Raw genomic sequence first — 25,976 nt, 5'->3', positions numbered from 1 at the left:
CGCTCCCCTTATTTTGGGTGTCGGTTTGACTTTTTGTGTGATGAATCTTAGCTCTTTCACGAGCCTCGATCTTGTATACAAAAAAAACAAAAAAACTGTTCAGCCTTGCGGAGGTGAGGCATGAGCTCTACCGTGCAATTCTAATTTTATATTTTTCTTGACAAGTGGATGTTACAGAAATGCTTTGCAAAGCATGCCATTACCCAAATGTTAAATGGTCAACTTGAACTAGCTGCTTGCGGTTGTATCCAATGTAGTGCAGTTGAAAATGCACAGTAACAGGATGTCACAAAGTAAAAATAGGGGCAATACCCCTGGCGCTCATCTGGTAGAATAAACAGTATACTGCACTGACTAAAGGTATTTTAAAACAATTTCAATGGTTGCCAGAAGACAGGGCAGCATGTAGAATCATACTAACATAATCATAAGACTTTAAACAAACAAACAAAATACTTATTTTGGGCGGCAACCCCCCCCCCCCTCTTTCCCCCACCCTCCCCCCAACCCCATATACCTCCTCAGACCCAATTTTTTTCTAATGCATTGAACAAACATTGGTACATCATGGGTGACGAAGGTTGTGGTGAAGTTTCATCGAAATTGCATGTGTAGTTTCTGAGAAGAAAGCAAATATCTATTTTGAGGGGATCAAACCTGGACCCACTTTGACCCCCTGTAGACCCTCTTAGACTTCGATTTTCTTAGTACCGTGAAAAAACTTCGGCACATCACGGGTCATGAAGGTTGTGGTCAAGTTTCATCAAAATAGTGTGTGTAGTTTCAGAAGAAAAAGCAAATACCTATTTTGGGGGGTCAAACCTGGATCCACTTTGACTTCTGTAAACCCCCTTAGACCACGACTTTTTTTAATGCCGTGAACAAACTTTAGTCACAACACAACAAATATAATTTGTGCTAAGTTTGGTCGCAATCCCATCAGCGGTTTCGGAGAAGAAGTTTCAAGTGTTTACGGGCGGACGGACTGATGGATGGCCATCGCATAAGCTCACCTGAACTTCGTTCCAGGTGAGCTAAAAATGAAATAAAAAGTCAGCTCCAGGTACTCTATCAAGGCAGGACACATGGGCCACAAGGGGTGCTGGAGTAGAGATGGCAGATAAAGTTCTGCACATCCAATAACTTTCAAGAACTTGAGCTTGCAATACTCCATTGTTTTTTGGTTCCAGAGTTTGCAATTATACAAATATGGGAATGAAGAAAAAAATACTCATTCATAAAACCTTCACTCAGAACAATAAATATCTTAGGTAGAAGATAATCATAAAATCGATTTCTAACATTTGTTATAACTACTTTTCATTACCAACGGTTTCTATGACAACCATATAAACAGACTTATCTATTTCCCGATTAACTGGTTTCGTTGAATACATGGAAAACAAAGTTTGGCCCCAGGACATAAATAAATGCATATTTTGTTGATTTATACACGTCTTGTGAACAACAAAGGGTTAAAAAGTTGTAGTTACAAATATATAAAGCAGTACTCGAAACGGCCTTGTATAAAGTTAAGGTTTTTGTTTTCTGCTTTATTTTTTGTGAGGAAAGCACCAAATGTTCGAGTCTATTATATCATATGATACTAGATTACTACCTTCGGTCCAAACTTGGATTCGTCAACAAAACAACCAACCAAGATCTATATCTAGAGAGAGCCTCGATCAAGACATACCGCACTCCACACAGATCTCCGCGTCTGCAGTTCAAAAACAGCTCGACGACGTCCATAATGGGTTTTTTCCCGTTCACGTTGTTAATAAAGATATTAACGTCTTAAAGGAAAGTAAAAGTATAGAAAACAAGCCGAGGAAAATCGCCTGCTAGACCGTCGTAAACAAGCCGGATTCATTTTGCTTACTGCGCAAGCGTTGACGTAACACGTCATTACGTCACATCATTGATGGAGGGGGAGGAGCGTGTCATATTTCTTTCTCTTATTTGAACGCAAGTAGCCGTTTACGCAACCTGAGGTATACGTTGAACGCCACTAATTATTGTTCAGGCTAAAGCATAAGCAGCTCAATATAGATGGAGAAAGGAATGGAAAAGTTGTACTAAAATAAATAAAAGATACATTGCCAGCAGCGTTCGTGTTTCATACATCGCCCAACGAATCACTGATCTCCCCTACAAGAAAAGGAGGGAGAAATATTGGTAAGTTAATTTTAAAACATTTATAATTATGATTGGCATATAATGAATAGGTGAATTTTTGTATAGGTGAGGGCGAGACTACCGGAAGTAAGCCGTAACACGTGCCCTTTTGTGGTTTGTTTTCAACGTATCCAATCACGTGACTGTTGTCGCGAAGGGTGCACAAACCGGAAGTTACGTAGTTCAGCGGGCGCCTATTGGGAGAAGGTAATCTACTTCATACATATATTTGCACTTTTATACAATAAAAAAGGAGCAATTTACCACAGATATGAAGTGCAAATATTTTATTAATACTCCATATCCTATGCCAAACACGTCGAATAACTTCACTTTTCCTTTCTATTCACATTTGTACTGCTCAAAAATCTCAATAAATAAAGGAATATATCATGAAAATTAAACAGAGATATATAATAAAACGGTCCTGACGTAAAATATTCTCAGAGTAGAACGCACGAAATCCACGAATTAATAAATTAATAGTCATAATCAGAATAGGAATTTTTTTTACGTTTTGTATTTAACGAGTGAAATATACGGAAACTCTGAGGAAAACATTGTCGCTATTTTAATCTTTTAAATAAAACACATCACTGGATGTCTGATCGTTTCCGTAGTGACGCCCAACCGTCGAGCTCCCTGATTGGTCCATTTAAACGAAGCGCGAGGATCACGAATCTGAGAACACGGGATCAGGACGGAACGGACGGTCGAGCAAGATCGAAAGACAGAAGCAGTGATAAAGGCAAGCGTAGGCCTCATATATATATATATATATTAAGCAAAAGTATCAATCAAAGCGACGGAATCGACTTTATACATGCATAGACGAGGCAGATTAACGAAAAAGAAATCGACGCAGCGAGAGACTGTTAAAGAGAAAACTATTAATCAATTGTGATACACATTGACGTCATGACAGGCCTGGGACAGAACGACTTGGACGTACTGGCAAACCTGCCAACAGAGACAGATTTGGCGAAACAAGAGACAGAGATGGACTTCATGGTACAGTCTGATGTGGAGAAAGAGAATGAGATGCACGTCGTGCCAGGAGAGACGGACACCGTGCAGAGTGCAGGTTCGAGGGGAAGTACCGAGGCATTGGATGTGCAGGTGCGACAGAGACATAAGAGAGCAAGAGGCAAGTGGGGAGACAAGAAGGGCTGCACCAGCAATGGCGAGACCACCACGACAGCAGGAGATGTGGACATCGCAACGCCAAGCAACGACAAGAGGTAAGGACTGTAATTGTAAACGGAGGCAATAAATTGCAATGTCTTCATTCTTTCTTTCCAATGTACTCTGTTGAAATGTCGAGACGATGTAGCAGATCGCCGAAAGGTTGTCCATACGATGCCTAATCGAGGCAAGCAGCAGAAGTCGTTACGATTGAGTAGCTGGGAAGTTAATGAGCAGCTCACATAGTTCGACAAGGACAAGGTAATCATTGCTGGTACCAACCTCCTGACCCCCCCCCCCCCCCCCCCCCCCCATCTGGACCAAATTCAGATCCTGGGGGGACAGGGCCTTCTCCATCGCTGCTCCCACCCTCTGGAACTCACTACCTCACACCATCAGAGACTCCTCCTCACTCACCACATTCAAAACATCACTCAAGACCCACCTGTTCAGCACTGCATTCAACATTCAACCCACAGCATTTAACCCCTGACTATCACTTCTCCTTCTCCCTCCTTTTGCTTTAAATATTTCCCTATTGAGTCTTGTCTTTTTGCTATTGTTGTTTTCATGTTTTGTTATCCATTATGTTTTGCACTCTGTCAAAGCGCCTTTGGGCTTCATGAAAAGCGCTATACAAAATAAATGCATTATTATTATTATTATTATTATTAATTGTATATATATATATTGTTGCGGATCTGCCGCCGGCCTTCTCCCCTTATCAAGGGGGGGATTAATCCCCTTGTCTTTACTGACCTGGCGTGACCCGAGACCTATTACGTCCCTTCCGGACAGCGCTAAATAGGGTTTCGGGACCAAATTCGCTGTTACCTAAGTACTAGCGCTGCCCTGGAAGCGAGGGAATAAGCCTCGCACGAACCACGTGTGATGGTGATACGCCGAGCGGTTTGCGTACACGTGAGCTATTTATTTATAATTACTACACTATTTATAATTACTAGACTCAATTGGAGCGATCTTATTCGTACCACGCTTAATCAATGGAGAAATCACAAAGGCGATCAAATTGGAAAGAAAAGGAAGAACAAATTGGTTTAATTATTATGCACGTATTTACAGCACAGGAGGAAGAGACACAGAGCAATCCTTATACAGTCTTATACTTAATACCCCAGGACAACGGGCCCATCTGACACACACACTCACACGGGGATTGCAGATGGGCAGGATGCTGTTCAGGCCGAACGCGCTGGCTTGGTCTTCCAGGATCGGCCCCGTCCGGCTCTCCACGGTCCCCGGCACGCCCCGTGAATATGGAGGTAGGAGAAGGCAGGACCGCGTATCGTGTCGCTCGAACGGAATGGGTTATCTCTGGGCGAACGGTAGGGGGCGGACTTAGCGCGCCTGGCAGCTATTCAGCTGCGTTCACTCGCTTTGGTGGAACCGCTTGGTGAGCAAGTCATCAACGCCCTGGCTGCGCCCACGTATCCCTCGTAACAAAGTTCATACTGCGCGGGTGATCCTTTTCAAGCGCGTCTCCTTAGAATCCTCTCATAAACTCAGCACAAGCTCAGCGCACCTCCCTCGATAACTCTCAAGTCCTTCCCTCTGCGAGTCGTTCCGAGGACTTTTTTGCATCGGGTTATGTATGCCACGACCTTCGAACCCTCTGGAACTCACCAGACGCTCTGCACCACGCCCTCTCACGCCATAACGCTCAAGCTCTGATTGGTTGGTTCATTCTTACCGTCCCCACTGCTGCTGTGCCGAGCTCAACCCTCCTTCACCTTTCGAGGGCCTGCCTCGTGTTAACTTGACTCATGGACAGCCAAATGGGACGCGGGATGGATTGCGCCCGTGGAGGTAGAATTGAGGTGTACGCAAAATGAATGGAGGGCCTATTCTCCTGTCTTTACACAACGCAGGTACTAAGAGGGGAAATGGCCTATTCTTACACATACTAAGACATAACTATACTACAAATGGGCCTATATGTTGCTCGTGTGACTAACTATGGGGGGAAAACCTTTAACATTTATTGACTTCAATGTGCCAACCTCAAAACCGCAGCAATATATTTATATATTGAGGACTTATTAATCAATGTGCTGCACACGTGATATTCTTTGCTAGATATAAAATACATCCTGGGAACAGCTGTATGTATGCTATACACCTATTGATCCAGTGAAAATGTGGGTAATGGCAGCTGCTTTACAAATCTGGAGGTAAAACATGAAAAACTAGAAAAGCACTTACTAGAGAGCATACCTCCACCAGGTGAACAGTTTACGTTTTTTATCCCAGAGTAGACCAGAAAATCACAATACAGAATCACATTTAATCAAAATCATCTGTCCACAACTTTTTGGGATATCCTGCGATGTATCGTTTTTGGTCATATCTCCCAATGGTGAAGAATCGCTTTAAAAAATTCCACTAGCCGGATCCGGATGCGGATCTTCAGTAAAATTGAATCGATTCTACCTTGTCGCACATACAACCTGTCCACCAAGTTTCGTACAACTCCATCCATAACTTTTTGAGATATCCTGCTATATGTTGGTTTTAGCCCGATCTCTCAATCTGGCGTTGGCTTAGCGGTTAGGGTGCCGGCTTGGGATCCTAGGATCCTGGGTTCAAATCCCGGTCGATCGCTAAATTAACGCCAGGGGGGTTGACTCAGCCTGTCATCCTTCCGAGGTCGGCAAATTGAGTACCAGCTTGCTGGGATGAATGATCACGGTGTGTACCCCGATTCAGAATAGGTACACCGTATCCCTGCGCATCGTAAGAGCGTGACCAAGGGTTGCCATCAGGAAGGGCATCGGGCCATAAAAAACATTGCCTCAAACAGGGAACCATGATTGTCATGGGGCCCGCAAGGCTAACCCCCGCTCTCGCGGGGAAAAATGGCCTTAAAACGATCATTCATTCATTCATTCATTCTCAATGATGAATAATCACTTAACAAATTAAATAATTCTCATAACCGAATCCATATTCGGATCTTCACCAACATTGAATCGATTATTCCTTGTCACATACACACAACCTGTCCACCAAGTTTCATCAAAATCCATCCATAACTTTTTGAGATATCCTGCTATATGTTGGTTTTAGCCCGATCACTCAATGGTGAATAATCACTTTAAAAAAAAAAATTCTCATATCCGAATCCATATTCAGATCTTCACCAAAATCGAATCAAATCGTCCTTGTCATACACCCAACCGGTCCAACCAAGTTTCATGCAAATTCGTCCACAACCTTTTGAGATATCCTGCTATGTATCATTTTTGGCCCTATCTCCCAAAGGTGAAGAATCACTTAAAAAATTATATTAGCTGGATCGGAATCCGGATCTTCACCAAAATCTAATCATTTTGTCGTTGTCACATACGCTACATCTCTGCCAAATTTCGTCCGAATCCGTGCACAAACTTTTGAGATATTTCGTTCACAAACGGACAGACAGACAAACAGGGGTGAAAACATAACCTCCATCCACCTTTGGTGGCAGAGGTAAAAAAAAAAACTAGAACCGCACTCTTCGACATCGTGAATTGACCGATATGCTTTCACCAACATTGTTACATCATTATGCATACTTGTACCAAGTTGCATTTAAATCCCTTCAGCTGTTCTCAAGTATCACATTTTTACCTAGCATGACCTCTGACCTTGGATGCCAAAATCTAATCGGTTCATCTTTGCATCATAATATATACTAATACCAAGTTTGTCCAAAATCACATCACTGGTTCACAAGTTAGCACAGTAACACATTTTTTTTACTGAACAGGACCTTTGACCTCTTGACCCCATAATCTAATCAATTCATCTTTCCGTCATTATACACACTTCTACCAAGTTTGACTTAGTTCCCTTCAGCCATTCTTTAATAATTATCGGGGTAACAAAAGCTTATTACAGACTCTGACCTTTGACCTCTTGATGCCAAAATCTAATCCGTTCATCTTTGCATCATAATATATACTTATACCAAGTTTGTCCGAAATCACATCACTGGTTCACAAGTTTACTCGGTAACAGAATTTTTACTGAACAGGACCTTTGACCTCTTGACCCCATAATCTAATCGGTTCATCTTTGCGTCATTATACACACTTGTACCAAGTTTGACTTCGTTCCCTTTAGCCAAAACCTATTACAGACTTTAACCTTTGACCTCTTGCCCCTAAAAACAATCAGTTCATCTTTGCATCACAATACCTACTTTTACCAACTTTGGTCAAAATCCAATCGCTAGTTCACAAGTTATCGTGGTAACAGAATTGTTACTGAACATGACCTCTGACCTTTGATCTCATGACCCCAAAATCTAATCAGTTAATCTTTACCTCATTATACAGTACATACCTGCACCAAGTTTGACTGAGACCGTTATCCCGGTAAGGAAAACCTACCATGGATGGACAGCCGGACGAACAACCCGAAAATATAATCCCTCTGGCGACTTCGTCGGTGGAGGCAAAATTATGATTATCTAGATATGAAAGCTGGGCGTCCCATCTGCAAGTATTCGCTGGTGAATGTTTGAGATCCCAATGTGTATTTTAAATAGACGAGTAGTGGAACACTGTGACGAGGTGCTGGCCTGCCCAGGGTTCTTCTTCACTCTGGAAGTTCTTTGCTCTGGAAAAGGCTTTGGCGTAATCGATGCTTTTCTTCTCCCTTTCTTCTTCTCCATCTTCTCCTTCTTATCATTTCGTGTGCAGCATGTGGTTGTGCTTTGCCGTGATTCGCTGAGAGTGCGGCTCCCTTTAGGTTAGAGCAGGAGTTTGGAATTTGTTCATGATGCTGGCGATAGCTTGCCTACTCTTCTTGAAGGACACCATGGGATCTTTAATGTCCACTAAATAATGCTTGCACACGGAGAATGAGGTTGACAGATTATGGTAATTGATGTTGAAGAATGGGTCGCAATATTGTGAGGTCAGTGGTCCAATAATACGCGACTTTGAAAATGGTGTATCGATGTGAAACGAGGGTGTGTGTGTGTGTGTGTGTGTGTGTGTGTGTGTGTGTGTGTGTGTGTGTGTGTGTGTGTGTGTGTGTGTGTGTGTGTGTGTGTGTGTGTGTGTGTGTGTGTGTGTGTGTGTGTGTGTGTGTGTGTGTGTGTGTGTGTGTGTGTGTGTGTGTGTGTGTGTGTGTGTGTAACACTGATTTGGTTCAGCATGCTGGGCACTTAATTCTAAACTGCCGTTGCCAGCGCGAAATCTGTGATTCAAATACAACAACAACATGCATTTTAAGGCCATTCTCCCTGCTCGGGGGGGGGGGGGGGGGGGGGTCGGCCTTGCGGTCCCCATGACAATCTTCTCCATTTTGCCCTATTTTCTGCATCTTTCCTTGTTAACCCCCTTGCCCGCATTTCTTCTTCCACCATCTTTAGCCAAGTCTTTCTCGGTCTTCCCCGTCCTCTACTTCCTTCTACATTCATTTCCATCACTCTTCTCAACCAGTCACTTTCATCCTTCCTCAACACATGACCAAACCATCTCAACCTGTTCCTCTTCACAGCATCAATCACAGGCTCTATTCCCATCGTCTTTCGCAATTCATCATTTGTCTTCCTCTCTCCTGGCGTTGGCTTAGCGGTTAGGGTGCCGGCTTGGGATCCTAGGATCCTGGGTTCGAATCCCGGTCGATCGCTGAATTAACACCAGGGGGGTTGACTCAGCCTGTCATCCTTCCGAGGTCGGCAAATTGAGTACCAGCTTGCTGGATCACCGTGTGTACCCCGATTCAGAATAGGCACACTTTATCCCTGCGCATCGTAAGAGCGTGACCAAGGGTTGGTGTCAGGAAGGGCATCCGGCCATAAAACATTGCCTCAAACAGGGAACCATGATTGTCATGGGGCCCGCAAGGCTAACCCCCACTCTAGCGGGGAAAAATTGCCTTAAAACGATCATTCATTCATTCATTCATTCATTCATTCATTCTCAACGATACTCCGCACATCCGTCGAACCATTCGCATTTCCACCCTTTCCAGCCTTTGCTGCTGCTCTACGTTCATTACCCATGTCTCGCTCCCATAAATCATAACACTTCTCACACATGCAGCATGCACCTTTCCCTTCAGCTTCAACGACACTCCCCTCCTCATCAGCACGCCACTCAGTTCCCGAAACTTCTTCCATGCACATCTCACTCGAGTAACCGTTGCCGAGTCTGATCCACCTTCTCCATTTTGACACATTCCATCTTCTCCATTCTTCACAGTTGACAATTCTGAAAGTATTTTGTACCACAGCCCCCATGGTTCAAATAATGTTCTCGCTGTGAAATAGTAAAATGTATAATATGCTCGACCAGAGGAGAGGCGGTAAAAACCAGATAGACCACCAACATGTGTCATATGAGAGCAACAGACCTTGTGCTTCAGCCTCTCCACATGAGAAGCCAGTAATGTAATATTAAGATCTTTAGATTACACATGATCTCGGAGAGACAGATCACATGATTCGAGGATGCCAACTTATTTCGGAGGGCATTACTCCATTGAGTTACATACACACAAAGGCCTTATATGCTGAGTAGCTCTGATCACCTCCACCACCAAAGGTAAATAAAAGTTATGTTTTCACCCCTGTCTCTGTTTGTCTGTCTGTGAACAAGATATCTCAAAAAGTTGTGGACGGATTCGGACGAAATTTGTCAGAGAGGTAGTGTATGTGACAAGGATGAAATGATTAAAATTTGGTGAAGATCCGGATTCGGATCCGGCTAGTTTAATTTTTAAGTGATTCTTCACCATTGAGTACCAGTTCACTGGTAATTCTCTGTGTGTCGCAAGGGGCGACTAACAGGGTTGGCGGCAGGAAGGGCATCCGGCCATAAAACATTGCTTCAAAAAGGGGCCATGGTGCCCAAAAAAAGGCCAACCCCCGCTCTGCGGGGGAAAATGGCCTCTAACGGCGGTTCTTCTTCTTTCTTCACCATTGAGTACCAGTTCACTGGTAATTCCCTGTGTGTCGCAAGGGGCGACTAACAGGGTTGGCGGCAGGAAGGGCATCCGGCCATAAAACATTGCTTCAAAAAGGGGCCATGGTGCCCAAAAAAAGGCCAACCCCCGCTCTGCGGGGGAAAATGGCCTCTAACGGCGGTTCTTCTTCTTTCTTCACCATTGAGTACCAGTTCACTGGTAATTCCCTGTGTGTCGCAAGGGGCGACTAACAGGGTTGGCGGCAGGAAGGGCATCCGGCCATAAAACATTGCTTCAAAAAGGGGCCATGGTGCCCAAAAAAAGGCCAACCCCCGCTCTGCGGGGGAAAATGGCCTCTAACGGCGGTTCTTCTTCTTTCTTCACCATTGGGAGATAGGGCTAGAAACCGACATATAGCATGATATTTCAAAAAGTTGTGGACGGATTCGGACGAAACCTGGTGGACCGGTTGTGTGTGTGAAAAGGACTAATCTATTTGATTTTGGTGAAGATCTGAATGTGGACTCGGATACGAGTATTATTAAATCTTTAAGTGATTCACCAATGAGAGATCGGGGATGAAAAGCGATTATATACCATGATATTTTTAAAAAGTTGTGGACGAGTTATGACTATAACTAGGTGGATGAGTTGGTTGATTGGTTCGGTGACAAGAACAAGCCGATTCGATTTTGGTTAAAGTCCAGATGCAGGTCCGGCCTATCATCGGGATACAAAACGTGAACTTTTCAGCCTGGTGGAGGTATGCGCTCTACCGAGTGCCGGTCTAGTTTTTCATGTAGTGCTTTGGACTGATGGAGGCTGCCTGGCTTCGACTAATCTCTGAGAGGTCGTGGTTAATGATGGTGAGGCCTACGCAAGTTTGAAGGAACTAGTAGGTAGTATTTAGAGTGTAATTAAAGGCTGGCTGTATTATCCAGGTAATTGACGATGGGAGCCTGTGCTGCATGCATTTGTGCCAGGTCGATCTGCAGGGGGCATTGCCTAGCTGGTGCTCCCTTGTTTCATGTCGATAGTTTTCAAAGATCATCATCAAATACATAGTCTCAAACTCTTAACTTCCATGTATCAATATTTTATATAGAGGCCTGGCATTATTCCCTTTAAGCGCAACATGATAAGGGGTCACATACATATTGATGCAGAAGTCGATGGAATACTAACCCTCCCTCCACCACCCCCAGCCCTCTCCCAATGGCCCACAAAACCTCGCTGTCTTTGCTTTTTTATATGTTCCAATCTCCATTTTATTTTTTCCCTAGGCCACAAACCCCCCTCCCACCCCACACTGCCCCCCCCCCCAATTCAATTTACTTCCGCTCTTATGTTACCACCATACATATGTAATTTGTAGATGATGACAAAACTAGCTCTAAAATCTAAACGGGTGCTTGTGGAATAGAAAATGAATCAAGGTGGATGTATTTTGGACTAAATTGTATCTGTCAAATCCTTTTGAATGTCCCACGTAGACGAATATCCGTGAATGTGTGTAATAGAGATTACAAAGGAAAATAAGAAAGGGATAGAGATGCGCAACAATAATGTGTATAAACGCTGCGAGAATGGACACGCACACGTGTACATACAGCACGAATAATAATAATGGATGCCTGTACTCTGGACAGAGCTTTGGGGTGTTCATGATGATTCATAAAGTAGGTTTTGATGCTGGAATCAATCCTGGACAGATTACCTACCACTCTATCACAGGATGCTCGAGTGAAAGTGTCAGGAATTTGGGATTTGGCGAGGGTGTGGGATCTGTAACGTGCACCAACGATCAGTGCTGGCTGACGGCTCCACGGACTTTATGTCCTTCCAATGGACGGAACGTGCATCGATGCGTCGCCCAGAATGTAAAAGACCGGGGTGAGCGTTTGTAGGTGCGTCAATATTCGAATCCAGGTTAGACAGCTCAAAGGCGAGTGCGCATATCTACAGGGGCAACCCTGCCAACTTACGCTTGTCATGGATAGGAAAAAATTAATGCTAAAACAGCTTGCCTCCCTCCTTTACTGGAACCACACCGTTGTTGATGTGTTGACTATTTAAATTTCAGTCGACGTCTGACCATTGAGACCATGAAAGGAACTATAGAGGGTGAGAAGGAAAAACCGGACAAGCTGATCTTCAGAATGGATCTAGACTTGGACAAGGTATATGTTTTTGGCTCTGATCGTTGTAACCGAAATGGGTTTTGGTGTAATGGACAGCTATCAAAACAGCCTGTGATGCCCTGTTTGCTGCCACTTGGCAGGTACTGTCAGTCTGATGCTGCACATCCCTTCCCACCCTCTGTGAGTGGCGCTCTGCTTTGCAGTACTTGGCAGAGTGACTGAGTTCCCATGGCCCGTGAGATGGGAGAGGAACCTTGAGGAGAGGGAGGGACGCTGGTGTTGTGGGGGTTTTGTTGGGGGAGAGGGGTGGGTGTGAAATGTAGGAAAAACGAAGGCACAGCTGTCGTGCAACACAACACCACGAAAGGTTACTGAGCAGAACTATGCAGAGGCACAGACTAGTCGGCCACAGTGCCTGTGCTTTCTGTACTGTGCTTTTTTAGGTCACTGGGAATGTTTGGCTTATTCATGACGTCTTCACCACTCATTCGTTGTGATTTTGGCCTTGCTTCCAGGTTTCTACGCCGTGTGAGATCTGCTACTTTTCTCACGCCTGCACCGCAGCCAGACTTCACCTTGGTAAGAGGTCTTACTGCCTTATCCCTGACAGGTTCAAGTATGTTCTGTAAGTGTGTGCAGGCTTACTGTGATTAGAAACAGGGTAGGAAACATGCTACTCTCCATCTCTCTCTCTGTCTCTCTCTGTCTCTCTCTGTCTCTCTCTCTCTCTCTCTCTCTCTCTCTGGTGCTCTCTCTCTCTCTCTCTCGTGCGCTCTCTCGCGCGCTCTCTTGTGCTCTCTCGCTCTCTCTCGCGCTCTCTCGCTCTCTCCCCCCCTCTCAGGTGACTTTTAATTTTTCATGTGACCTTTAATTGAGATCAAACGTAACAGTGGGTTGATAGCTAATACGGATGAAGTAATAAGAGGAGTGAATATTTTATGATCGTGTGTTATTTATTTATTTGAAGCTTTATCCATACTTGTTTGAAGAGCATTTCTGCTGTTTGTTGGCTTTGTTTTCAAATAACCTCTTGATGTGGCATAATACTAATAATAACAAGAAAGGGCAATCAGAGATTGCAAACCCTCGCCAGGATGTATTTTCAGTGGTTTTTAAGGCTTTTGTGTTAAAACAAATATGGCGGCCGAACCACGTGACTGATGATGTCATCATCTTTTTTATTCTCCACTAATTTATTCCTAGAATATGCACAAGAAATTTCATGTTGATAGGCTGAAGTTTTGTACTTGTCAATTTATGACGTCATAATAGAGGCACCTATGCCATCATCAACAGATGTTATTCCCCATGGAGAGTCCTTTACAATGAGCCATGTATCAATATTTTCTATTCAGTGCTTACGGCGATATACAGGTACAAGGTTTTTAGGTTTTTCCAAGATGGCGGCCGAACCGCGTGACCTATGACGTCATAATTATCATAAAAAAATTATATAGGTGGAGTTGCACCTATGGTGAAAATTTCCTGTCAATCGGACCAACGGCTGCAGAGAAAATCATATTTATTCTGTGCGGACAAACAGACAGACAGACAGACAAACAAACGGACTCAAATGCAATACCCTCTCCTCAGGCGAGGGTAATCTCTCTATAATTCCAGTAATCTCTGTGTGTCTGTATGCGACCGCTGTTTCTCGACAACTACCGGTCCGATATACTTGAAACTTGCCAGGTATATTGCTGGGGACCCGAGGATGTGCCTTTTCAAGGTTTGAAATTAATCGGACAAGTGGTTCCCAAGGTATGGTCACCGTACTCGCAAGCCGTTCGCTTTGGCTTTGCGAATGGACCAAACCATTTCATGTAAATAGAGGGGGGGGTTCTGTGGTCGTTACTGCCACGTGGTTTCAAAGTTTTTTTTTGTTGTTGTTGTTTGCACGCATGTTTTTTTGCACGCACGTACGGGCAAGCACGTACGGGCAAGCACGTACGTGCGGGCACGCCCTAGTAATATTAATAATAATAATCTTATATATTGTGAACCATGGTGTTTGTCCGTGCATTTGTCTGTCTCCCATTTTCAGTATCTGATATCCGCGCTGTGTTTGAAAAGCTGCACATCCAGGCAAAGCTCAACATTCACTTTTGAAATGGTGGTGGAACAGGCATAAATTATGGTGATACCCTAATTATGGTGATACCAAATGTTATTTTGCAGGCAGGATACTTTTTAGACAAATCCAACCTCCGCTGCCCGATGTTGCACCACCATTTCATGGTGGGTGGTTTAAGTAGCTCAGAGCTTTAGCCCTAAGTGAAACTGAGAGTGCATCACAATTAACCTTTTTTTAATTCCATGAAATAATTAAAATTGATGGATTATATTAAACTTTTCCTGTCATTGGGAATGGTTACGTTTGCTTATAGTAATTGCTTCCGTTGCTTCTGTTGGCAGCAAGCTTCCAAACTCCAAAAATAATAATCCAAAATTATTCCAAAAATAATAATCCAAAATTATTCCAAAAATAATAATCCTCCAAAAATAATAATAGCTTCCATTGGCAGGAAGTTTGATTTTGGCCGTGGTCCTTATTGGTACACAACGACTGACCCTTTTCAAAATGTACCGTGTTATCTTAATCTCCCATAAGCAAATAGTATTTGGTGATACAGTACAATGTCCACCTCGAATGACAGCGTACTCGTCAATGGAAAGGCCTGAAAAATAGAAAATACCAGGATGGCAGTTTTGAACATGTACTATATGGCACAAAGATGAGTACACTTCCTGTAAGCTGCTGTCAACCGTGTGACATAATGTCAAATGAGATTTTATTCAATTTCATCACGCGGCTGTGCACTGGAAACATAATAGATTTCAATTCAGGGTTTGACGTCGGCACCGTAAAGCACTGGATTAACTCTACTTGCATTTTCGGGGTTACAATAGAAAAGTGATTTGTTTTTTGATCTGCATCTGGCACATCTTCCTTGTACATTCGGGCAAAAACTTTTCGATAATTTTGAATGTGGGACCGAACTCGGAACTTGGAAATGTATTCGAGGACGTTTGGTTTTATTTAACCCTGGTATATGCAGGACAAAACAAAAAACCAAATACAATCTTTATTTCGTCTCAAACTGAAAAGGATCAATTTTCATTTTTGTTTGTTCTCCTGGCCGCCCCCAGGGAGGAGATTAAAATTGAGAAGGTGACACGTTCTTGCTGGTCTTGGGTGTTGCTGCTTATGACAACGGGGACTTAACTCGATGTGTAACTCTGTCCTTTGTTCAACGTGTAAGTTACAAATTTGTCGAAGCAAGTGTATTCCATTAAAAGGAACACCCGTTATCTCATTGTAATCTCATTGTAATCTCATTGTAATCTCATTGTAATCTCATTGTAATCTCATTGTAATCACATTCGAATCTCATTGTAATGAACAGCCGTTTTTAGTTGACATTCTCATTTTGACAACCCTCCCCCATCCCCTCGACTTCAGTTTAATACACAGTACTAGAATGGCACTCGGTAGACTGCATACCTCCGCCAGGCTGAACAATTTACATTTTGTATCCCATTGATAGGCCGTATCTGGCTTGAAACCTGAACCAAAATCTAATCGGCTTGTTCTTGTCACCTACCCAACTCATCCACAAAGTTTTGTCTGAATCCGTCAATAACTTTTTGAGCTATCATGCTATACATCCTCTTTGGTCCCATCCCTCAATGGTGAAGACTCGCTAAAAAATATTATCGTATCCGGATTCGGATCTTCACCAACATCTAATCGATTCGTCCTTGTCACACACCCATTGCAGACAGTTTGGCTATTGGTGTTCCTATGCTTGGATACATAATGCACTTTCCTCAATGTTCACACGTGTTTCCGAAATTATGACAGCAATCTACTTTTCTTTTCTTTTTTGGCATCAGTCCCTGCAGCCACATTGGAATTTTTCAACTCCAAAGCGGCATACGCCACTCATCTCCCACAGGAAGGGACACCGAGGCTGCCGTGCTGTGTAACAATGGTGTGCGTTGGCCACTTTACCGGCGACCTGTGCATCCCCCTTGTGCTTTTGTTTGGCTCTGAGCAATGCATTGCAAATGGAAATGGTTCCACTCATGCAATTTGGTCATTATTGCTTTTGTCGTTGGACTTTTTAAAACATCAACTCAGATCTTGTGCACTTTTTCCTGCAATTTCATAATTATATTGTTATTTCAACAGCCTCAATTATCCCCCCTTCTTGTCAGGTCAGTGGGGGAACGTTTTCCGCCCAAGCCCTTCACGAACCGTTTGATGCCAGGCCTTGACGTTCAATCGAAGGTGACAGGAATTTGCAATTTGGCCGGGCTACTCGTGATAACTCACCAAACATTCACGAAAGACACCATGTGGTCTTTGACATCATTCAAACTAATTCCAGCAGACTGGACACCCAGTTTAGTGTCCACCCGAGTGACGCAGTCACTGATGCAGCGCCCGGGCTGTGAAGCACCTACCGGCAGCTTACGATTTGTTCGAGAATCATACCCACACTCAAAGGTACATACCTTTGCACCATTCTGTCAAACTTGGCAATTTCATTGTTATGTGCCATTAATTTGTAAAATGGATGATGATGGATCAGTGGATTACAGGCCTGTTCCTTCACTTCCCTGTTGTGTGTTCGATTTCCATGGCAGTTTGGGTGGGGTTATCGGTCGTCTCCGTTACACACTCTATAATAATACTACTAAAGGATTTAGCCTTTAAGCAGGACGTTGCAATAATATTAAGAGTATATGAAGTTTCCCTTTCAAACAATGCCAGTCTATTTTCATCCCATTCTTCAAACAAGGAAGAGGTATGATGATTATAACTACATCCATCATGGTCGCACCAACTCTACCAAGCTCAACACGAAGGTGAAACAAAAAGTCGTTTCTGTTTCTACAAACACGTGCTGTCTGGTTATGCACTTCTCTGAAATGGCCGTAAAAAGTTTATTGTCCTCTTTACCTTCCAATGAAGCTTTTACATTCAAGCTATTCTCAATTTTTTCACTTCGCATCCCAACCCCAACCACCTCTTTTTTCACTTCTACTCTCTCTCTCTCTCTCTCTCTCTCTCCCTCTCCCTCTCCCTCTCTCTCTCTCTCCCTCTCTCCCTCTCTCCCTCTCCCTCTCCCTCTCTCCCTCTTGCCCTCTCTCCCTCTCTCCCCCTCTCCCCCTCTCTCCCCCTCTCCCCCTCTCCCCCTCTCCCCCTCTCCCCCTCTCCCCCTCTCCCCCTCGTCCCCCTCGTCCCCTCGTCTCCCTCGTCTCCCTCTCTTCCCCCTCTTCCCTGTCTCCCTCTCTTCCCCCTCTTCCCTGTCTCCCTCTCTTCCCCCTCTTCCCTGTCTCCCTCTCTTCCCCCTCTTCCCTGTCTCCCTCTCTTCCCCCTCTTCCCTGTCTTCCTCTCTTCCTCCTCTTCCCTGTCTCCCTCTCTTCCCCCTCTTCCCTGTCTCCCTCTCTTCCCCCTCTTCCCTGTCTCCCTCTCTTCCCCCTCTTCCCTGTCTCCCTCTCTTCCCCCTCTTCCCTGTCTCCCTCTCTTCCCCCTCTTCCCTGTCTTCTTCTCTTCCCCCTCTTCCCTGTCTCCCTCTCTTCCCCCTCTTCCCTGTCTCCCTCTCTTCCCCCTCTTCCCTGTCTCCCTCTCTTCCCCCTCTTCCCTGTCTCCCTCTCTTCCCCCTCTTCCCTGTCTCCCTCTCTTCCCCCTCTTCCCTGTCTCCCTCTCTTCCCCCTCTTCCCTGTCTCCCTCTCTTCCCCCTCTTCCCTGTCTCCCTCTCTTCCCCCTCTTCCCTGTCTCCCTCTCTTCCCCCTCTTCCCTGTCTCCCTCTCTTCCCCCTCTTCCCTGTCTCCCTCTCTTCCCCCTCTTCCCTGTCTCCCTCTCTTCCCCCTCTTCCCTGTCTCCCTCTCTTACATAGATAAGTGCTCAGTTCAAACTCCATTGGACTGCTGGTTTATAATTTTGAAAGAGAACATGAACCTGGAACTTATTCCCTCCAACCAACCCCTTTACCTACCTCGATATTTTTGTCAGAGTCTGACAATCCCAGGGTTCGAAGTGGCCCGGGTGCCAAATGCCACCAAAAACTCCATCGGGCCACCAAAACGTGGTCCTGGGTGGCCGGTGTGGCCACTTGTCAAAATCTTCGATATATCTTCTTCGTCGATGTATTCGGCCGTTACTTATCATTCTGCAAACTCAACAAAACCTTAAAGGTGACTACGGGAATACGGCAAAGGTTATAGCGACTTCATTTGCTCCTCTCACCAGGAGTTCTGATGGTCATGCGATGCAAATTATCTTCGTAAAAATGTATCGCCGCTTCTGCTGGTGGTGGACAAGGGTGTTACGAATGCCATTCAGACACCTCAATGGTATCACTGGTAAGAGGACTCTGTGTTATTTTCACAGTTGCTTAACCTCACTTAACTGTAAAAAATCCAGAGGAATTCCCATGTTGTATTGCCTGTTTCCTCCTTGGGAAGGTGCATAAATAGCAGCTTGAGTGTCATTCCACCTTATCGTGGCATTTTCCTAAGGCCAATTCAAAGAGCAAAAGTAATAACAACAATAATGATAATGGCATAATAATAATATAATTACAGTACTGTATTACAAAATAATATTAATAACAGTATTAACTAGAACGGCACTCGGCACTTATGGCGACCCGTGAGGCAGAATCAGTGAGGAAGTCCACAGATAACGACGCTGAGGGTTTAAATCGAGATCCTGATGTGAAGAGCATGACGACTCCAAAGCGAATGGTTCAAGCACGCCTCAACTTCAAACCGCTCGACTCGCCGTGTAGAACTCCCGGGATGGAAACTCCCGCCAAGAGGCCCAAGCTTCCTGGGACCGAAACGCCGCCCCCCGCCAAGAGGCCCAAGCTTTCTGGTGAAAACCTCTCTGAGACGACATTCCCTAAACTTGATGGCAATGCGTGCGATGATTTGATTTGCTTCGATGGCCTGGAAGCAAAAGAGAAAAATGCCAGCAAGTGTTGTATTTCCAGGCAGCCGTTGCTTTCTTTGACTAATTCCGCAGAAGAGCGACGAGTGTCTGAAGTCGTAATTGATCTCACAGAGGACACCGGCAGCGCGGTTCTTGCGAGTGACTTGGGAGCAAACGTATCCGCTCGTCTATCTCAGGGGAAATGTAAACGCTCTTTGGATTGTTTTCATGATGTGGTTAAAGGAGATCCTTTGGCCCATGAAGAAGGAAAGAGCGAGCTGCAAGTTGGCTGCCAGGAATTGGCAAAATCTGGGAAGAAAATTGATATCGTAACTGCACGGAATATAATTGATCGTGTGGAACCTGTAAGCACTTGCGTTGGGGCCACTCATGGACCACAGATGGACGCACCTTTACCAGAGTCCGATTCGGAAACCGGGAAAGAGGTTTTGCCGAATGTTGTTTGTACACCACCAAGGTCAGGGGGAGAAGACGAAGCCGTGTCGAGGAAGAAAGTCACGCCGACCCACACGTCGCCTTGCGAACACACCGTTTCAAGTCCTGGTGATGATGCTTCCTTCAATAGTGAGGAGGGTTGCTCCACACCTGAGAACTCTGTGCAAACGACTCCTGCAAGCCAGCATGTTGCCAAGTCTGCTTCTTCAACTCCCAAAAGGAAGGTGAGGATGGGAATGGTCAACATTTTATTTTTATACCTTAAAAGTATGTTGTGGCATCGTTGACTTCCACTTAAATTGTTTACTTTGTGATTTAACACACTCGGTTTGCAATTTAGAATCTTTTTTTCTGAACTAGCGTTTAACACCAGAGGAAATGCCCTTTTATGTTACTTGTCACAATGTGGGTAAACCTTGGATATCAACTTGTCTTGACACTTCGCTTGCGCAAACCATGTGTTCTGCAACTTTCAATTTGAGTCGATCCTCTTTGAATTGGGAATGAAGTCCGTTACACCCATACCCCGATAAATAAATAAATAACCGACTTGGGCCCCATTCCAATTTTTTCGGGTCACAGGTGAAACGTTGAAAGTCACACATTCAGTTGCTAGAGATGAAAGTTGGCACAAAGATGCTTTCAAACTCGGGATGCAGAGCAGCATTTAAAAAAAAAAATTTTCATTGGTCATTTTGAGGTTATATGGGGGTTAAAAGTCCGAATTGATTGCAAAATCAATGTTTTTGGTTTGCCATGCTTCTGTATTGCAACAAATTTGGACCAGAATTTGTGAAATTGTCCATGACCACATTCCCCTACATTTAAAGTAAATTGACATTGATCTGTTGTTGTCTTTTCAATTTTACAAAGACCATGATTGGTTGGGAAATGAAGGCTGAAGGGGGTTGTTTTTTCATGTGAAGCTTCCTCAATGCCAAACAGGAAATCAGAGCTGTCTCCCTCGACATATCACGTGCCTTCGATACGGTCTGGCACCCCGCTCTGCTCACCAAACTCTCCTCTTTTGGTATCCATGGAAATCTCCATGCATGGCTGGCGGACTTCCTCTCTGGTCGTAGTCAACGTGTGGCCCTGAATGGGTTTCTCTCATCTCCTCTTCCTGTTCAGGCTGGAGTTCTCCAAGGCAGTGTTCTGGGCCCTGTGCTTTTTCTGGTCTTTATCAATGATCTCTCCGACTCTCTGGAAAATCCTCTCTATCTCTTTGCTGATGACTCCACTCTCTGCCGCTCCATTCCTCTTCCCTCAGATCGGCAGTCTGCAGCCTCCTCACTCTCTGAAGACTTGGACAAAATCACAGACTGGTCAAACAAGTGGAACATGTCTTTCAATCCTGACAAATCTCACACTCTTACTATGTCTCTCCGAAAAGATCGACTGGACAACCCTCCCATCTACTTTCTCAACAATCCTCTCCAAGAAGTTCTGTCGCTCAAGCTTTTGGGTCTCACTATCTGCCATGATCTTTCTTGGGAAAACCACATTTCCAAGCTGGCCTCCAAAGCCAGTCGCCGACTGGGCATCCTCCGTCGTGCGAAGTCCTTCCTCGGCACACCTGAGCTCCTCACCACATACAAGGCTTTCATCCGCAGGTCAATGGAATACTGTTCTCCCCTATGGGCCGGTGCTCCTGCCTCACACCTAGCTCGGCTTCACGCTGTTGAAACCAAAGCTTTCAGAATCATTGGAATCTCCCGCTATGAAGCTATCTCTAAAGGCCTTTCACTCACTCACCGCAGGCAGGTTGGTGGTCTTTCTGTCTTCTACCGACTCCTCTCTGGCCTTGCTCCCCCAGCTCTCTCTGTGCTCTGTCCCCCAAATATTCCTACAGGTCGCACAAGATTTGCCAGCAACCCTATGATGGTTAAACTGCCGAAATCTCGGCTCTCTGCTCACCTTCACTCTTTCATTCCTCTTTTCTCCCGCCTCTGGAACAAACTCCCACACTCCCTTCAATCCCACTCCTCACTCCAGGTCTTTAAAACAGCTGTTCACCACCATCTCTTATCTTCCCCCATCCAAAACCTTGATCTTTTCTACCCACACTAATTCACCCCAGATCCACCTTGTTTGAAATTCCAACTTCTTTCCTGGAAGTCCTGACAGTGTCCATATGTTTTATACCTCTCCCACCCCCCCTTCCCATGCCGCCCCCCCCAAAGCCCTCTCCCTCCCACAGATCTCTCGATGTCTCCATGTCTCTTGGTCCCTGCTCTCAAATGTTGTGTTTGTGTCCTTCCTCCTCTCTCCCCATCTTGTCTACCGCTCCCGATGTTATTTGTTTTATGTGTCGGTTTGTCTTTCTGTGTGATTAATGTTCGCTCTTTCACGAGCCTCGATCTTGTATACAACAACAAAAAAAAAAAAAAAAAAAAACTCAGTGGAGAGCATACCTCCACCTGGTGAACAGTTTACGTTTTGTATCTCAGAGTAGACCAGAAAATCACGATACAGAATTTATATAATGTAGAAACATTCTTCACCAAAATTGAATCCCTTCTTCCTTGACACACACCCAACCGGTCCCACCAAGTTTCGTCCAAATCCGTCCACAACTTTTTCAGATATCCTGCTATGTATCGTTTTTGGCCCTATCTCCCAATGGTGAAGAATCCCTTTAAAAATTATAGGAGCCGAGTCCGGATCTTCACCAAAATCTAATCATTTCGTACTTGTCACATGCACTACCTCTCTGCCAAATTTCGTCCGAATCCGTCAACAACTTTTTGAGATATCTTGTTCACAAACGGACAGACAGACGGGTGAAAACATAACCTCAATCCACCTTTGGTGGCGGAGGTAACGATAATAACAGTACAATAATTGTCAGGAATAAAAAGAATAACGTGATCCACCTGAACACTCCCGTAGATATACAGGCAGTCCCCGGGTTACGAACGAGTTCCGTTTTTAAGTCTGTCTGTAAGTCGAATTTGTATGCAAGTCGGAACAGTTACGTACGGTTCACATCTAGTGTCAATTAGTCAAATGTTTGTCTTCGTGTATAGTATATATAAATAAATAAAAACACCTTTGGAGGCCATTTTTCCCCGCAAAGCAGGGGTTGGCCTTTTTCGGGCACCGTGGTTGTTGTTGTTTTTGTTGGTCCCCTTTTTGAAGCAATGTTTTACGGCCGGATGCCCTTCCTGCCGCCAACCCTGTTTTGTCGCCTTTTTACGACACACAGGGAACTGGTACTCAATTAGCCGACCTCGGAAGGATGACAGGCTGAGTCAACCCCCCTGGCGTTAATTCAGCGATCGACCGGGATTCGAACCCAGGATCTTAGGATCCCAAGCTGGCACCCTAGCTGCGACACCAACACCAGGCTCTATAAAATATAGTATATATTTTACCTAAAACATCTATAGGTCCTCACCACATACAAGGCTTTCATCCGCAGCTCAATGGAATACTGTTCCCCCCTCTGGGCCAGTGCTCCTGCCTCACACCTAGCTTGACTTCATTTTGTTGAAACCAAAGCTTTCAGAATCATTGGAATCTCCTGCGATGAAGCTAACTCCGAGGGCCTTTCACTCACTCACCGCAGGAAGGTTGGTGGTCTTTCTGTCTGCTACCGACTCCTCTCCGGCCTTGCTCCCCCAGCTCACTCTGTGCTCTGTTCCCCAAATATTCCTACAGGTCGCACAAGATCTGCCAGCAACCCTCCTATGGTTAAACTGCCAAAATCTAGGCTCTCTGCTCACCTTCACTCTTTCATTCCTCTTTTCTCCCGCCTCTGGAACAAACTCCCCCACTCCCTTCAATCCCACTCCTCCCTCCAGGTCTTTAAAACAGCTGTTCACCACCATCTCTTATCTTCCCCCATCCAAAACCTTGATCTTTTCTACCCCTGCTAATTCACCCCAGATACACGTTTTTGAAATTCCAACTTCTTTCCTGGAAGTTGTTGCAGTGTCCATATGTTTTTATACCTCTCCCACCTCCCCCCAAGCCCTCTCCCTCCCACATTTCTCTCGATGTCCCTGCTCTCAAATGTTGTGTTTGTGTCCTTCCCCCTCTCTCCCCATCTTGTCTACCGCTCCCCTTATTTTGTGTTTTATGTGTCAGTTTGACTTTTTGTGTGATTAATGTTAGCTCTTTCACGAGCCTCGATCTTGTATCCAAAAAATAAATACATAAATAAACCCGATTTTTAAAATACGCTTTACGGAGGTCGGTTCGTAAGTACGGGCATTCGTAAGTCGGGCGTTCGTAACCCGGGGACTGCCTGTATTTCATATATTTTATGCGATACGAATAATGGTAACCCCCTAATCTCACCCAATTGTCCTTGGTATCCCACTGCGGAATGGCACATGGGTGGCAGGTCGGCGCTGCGATGGTTTGAATCCAGGTCAACTACAGTTCTGATCTCCCGCACTGCAGATGTAATATTTGCCTTGACTCGGGCCTTGGCTGGTGTTACGAGGAAGTCGACGCAGGACACTATGAGCTATCTCGAGGGAGACACTGCTGCTTCCTTTCACGGACATTATTAAATAATACAAGTTGAACTACACAAAGACCTATTACAAAGGAAAGCTAGCTTGCCTGAGCATGAGGTCCATACTCACTTACACATGCTGTCTTGGGACCCCCACCCCTCTTCCCTACACAGACGTGTGTGTGTGTGTGTGTGTGTGTGTGTGTGTGTGTGTGTGTGTGTGTGTGTGTGTGTGTGTGTGTGTGTGTGTGTGCGCGCGATTCTGGGAGGAGTTTCGGCTCCACGCTAATGATGGCCAACAAGGCCAGAAATGTGTCCGTGGAGTGGTCTAGTCAATAAAATTGTGAATTTTATTCTCGTTATTGGCTGCAGTACCATCCTGTGGACCATAGGGGGCTGCAGCTCTGCTGAGCTCGTGCCTCATAGGTGGAGCCTTTGCAAATGTTGAGCCAGAAGAGCCTTTTTAAAATTTATATTTACTAGCGTGGATCAGCTCGCTATGCTTGCCTCATCACACATCGCTACTGGGGCACAGGTTTGTTTTAACTTGGGATCACACCGTGCATGACACCATAATATGTTTATGGATCAGATCATTGAAAGGACCAGATCAGACCATGCCTCACCATTCTAAATTACCTGTAATAAAATGTACTTCCATAAGGTTGTCGGGCATTTGGAGACAATATCGCAAGTCACAAAACCCCTTGGGGAGAGGGGATATTGTTTTGTAATAACTTTAATATTATGCTATTTAATCAATAGTGTTGTTATTACTTTTGATATTAGAAGTGGCCTTGGGGAAAACGCCGCAATAAAGCTATCTTAACACAAATATACACCTCAACATGCAACCTCCTTGGTGGGGAAAAACCCCTTGGATGGGGGAGAGCGGCTTAAATTGCTACAACCTCTGCCGCGTGACCTTTAGTCTCCCTGTAAATTTTTGTTGCGATTGTATAAGTAACGACCAAATGTATTGCGGTCAAAAAAAATCAGACACCAAATTGCGTATTTTAATATGATACCATACTGTATTTACAGAGCGTTGGTACTGCTGAAGCAGTTTGTTGGCAAGGGTTATACTGGGTGGTTTGCCCTTGTCTTCCCAGAATTGTTGTCCGTGCTCTTTCCTCTTAAATGATGAAAACTCACCATTGTTATCGAGAGCTACCACATGAGTCAGAGATCAGAAAATCGATTACACAGCATGGTGGTCAACTGGAACCTTCAAAACATATACAATTTCACTTGTGGATCCAGGGTAATGGACAGAAATTCCACTCCCAATATTGTACGGTCTTTGACATCCACATTCGAGACATGGGAAAGTCAGTTGAAGGGCTTTTTGGAACTACACTAGCTTTGCCTGGAATTTAACTGTGAATCAGACAGCTCAGAGGGTGTGGGTAACGGTTGTAAGAGCTGTTTAGCTGTTCAATAGTCCAAAAATTGACAATGCTCGAGAAGCAAAAATATAATTGAGAAACAGACAGGTTTATTGTCCCCCGTCGCACCGCGGAGCGAAAGGGGGACTATGGTTTTCCCGTGCGTGCGTGCGTGCGTAAGCGAAGGACCGCATTCGAATTTGGTGTGTGGGTGCAACCCACGTCAAAATCCAAGATGGCCGCCGCCATGTATGTCAACCTTGTGAGCGAAATATCATATCATAGCATGTTTT

The 25,976-nt window shown here is 44.8% G+C and overlaps 2 protein-coding genes across 6 annotated transcripts in view; one reads left to right on the top strand and one right to left on the bottom strand.

Annotated features, from left to right (window-relative positions):
• The window catches only part of ABTB1 (ankyrin repeat and BTB domain containing 1), a 156,027-nt gene extending 154,112 nt beyond the window's left edge, over nt 1-1,915 (bottom strand). For 3 of the 5 annotated variants that reach the window (XM_068133167.2, XM_068133166.2, XM_068133165.2), the window contains exon 1: nt 1,697-1,915. In XM_068133167.2, the coding sequence (XP_067989268.1) occupies nt 1,697-1,752 (56 nt within the window). In that variant the 5' untranslated portion in view covers nt 1,753-1,915. The remainder of the gene's footprint in view (nt 1-1,696) is intronic. The other 2 variants (XM_078766523.1, XM_078766522.1) reach the window with 2 other exon arrangements.
• Nucleotides 1,916-2,762: 847 nt separating this feature from the next.
• Nucleotides 2,763-25,976, top strand: part of ARHGEF3 (Rho guanine nucleotide exchange factor 3) — a 99,236-nt gene continuing 76,022 nt past the window's right edge. The window contains exons 1-3 of the mRNA XM_078766521.1: nt 2,763-2,926; nt 3,104-3,419; nt 12,941-13,004. Of these exons, the coding sequence (XP_078622647.1) occupies nt 2,779-2,926; nt 3,104-3,419; nt 12,941-13,004 (528 nt within the window). The 5' untranslated portion in view covers nt 2,763-2,778. The remainder of the gene's footprint in view (nt 2,927-3,103; nt 3,420-12,940; nt 13,005-25,976) is intronic.

This window comes from Myxine glutinosa, chromosome 12 (assembly GCF_964187855.1).
Source record: "Myxine glutinosa chromosome 12, kmMyxGlut1.1, whole genome shotgun sequence".
NCBI classification, from domain to species: Eukaryota; Metazoa; Chordata; class Myxini; order Myxiniformes; family Myxinidae; genus Myxine; species Myxine glutinosa.
Note: the sequence above shows the minus strand (reverse complement) of the source record. Positions and strands in the feature narration are given on the sequence as shown.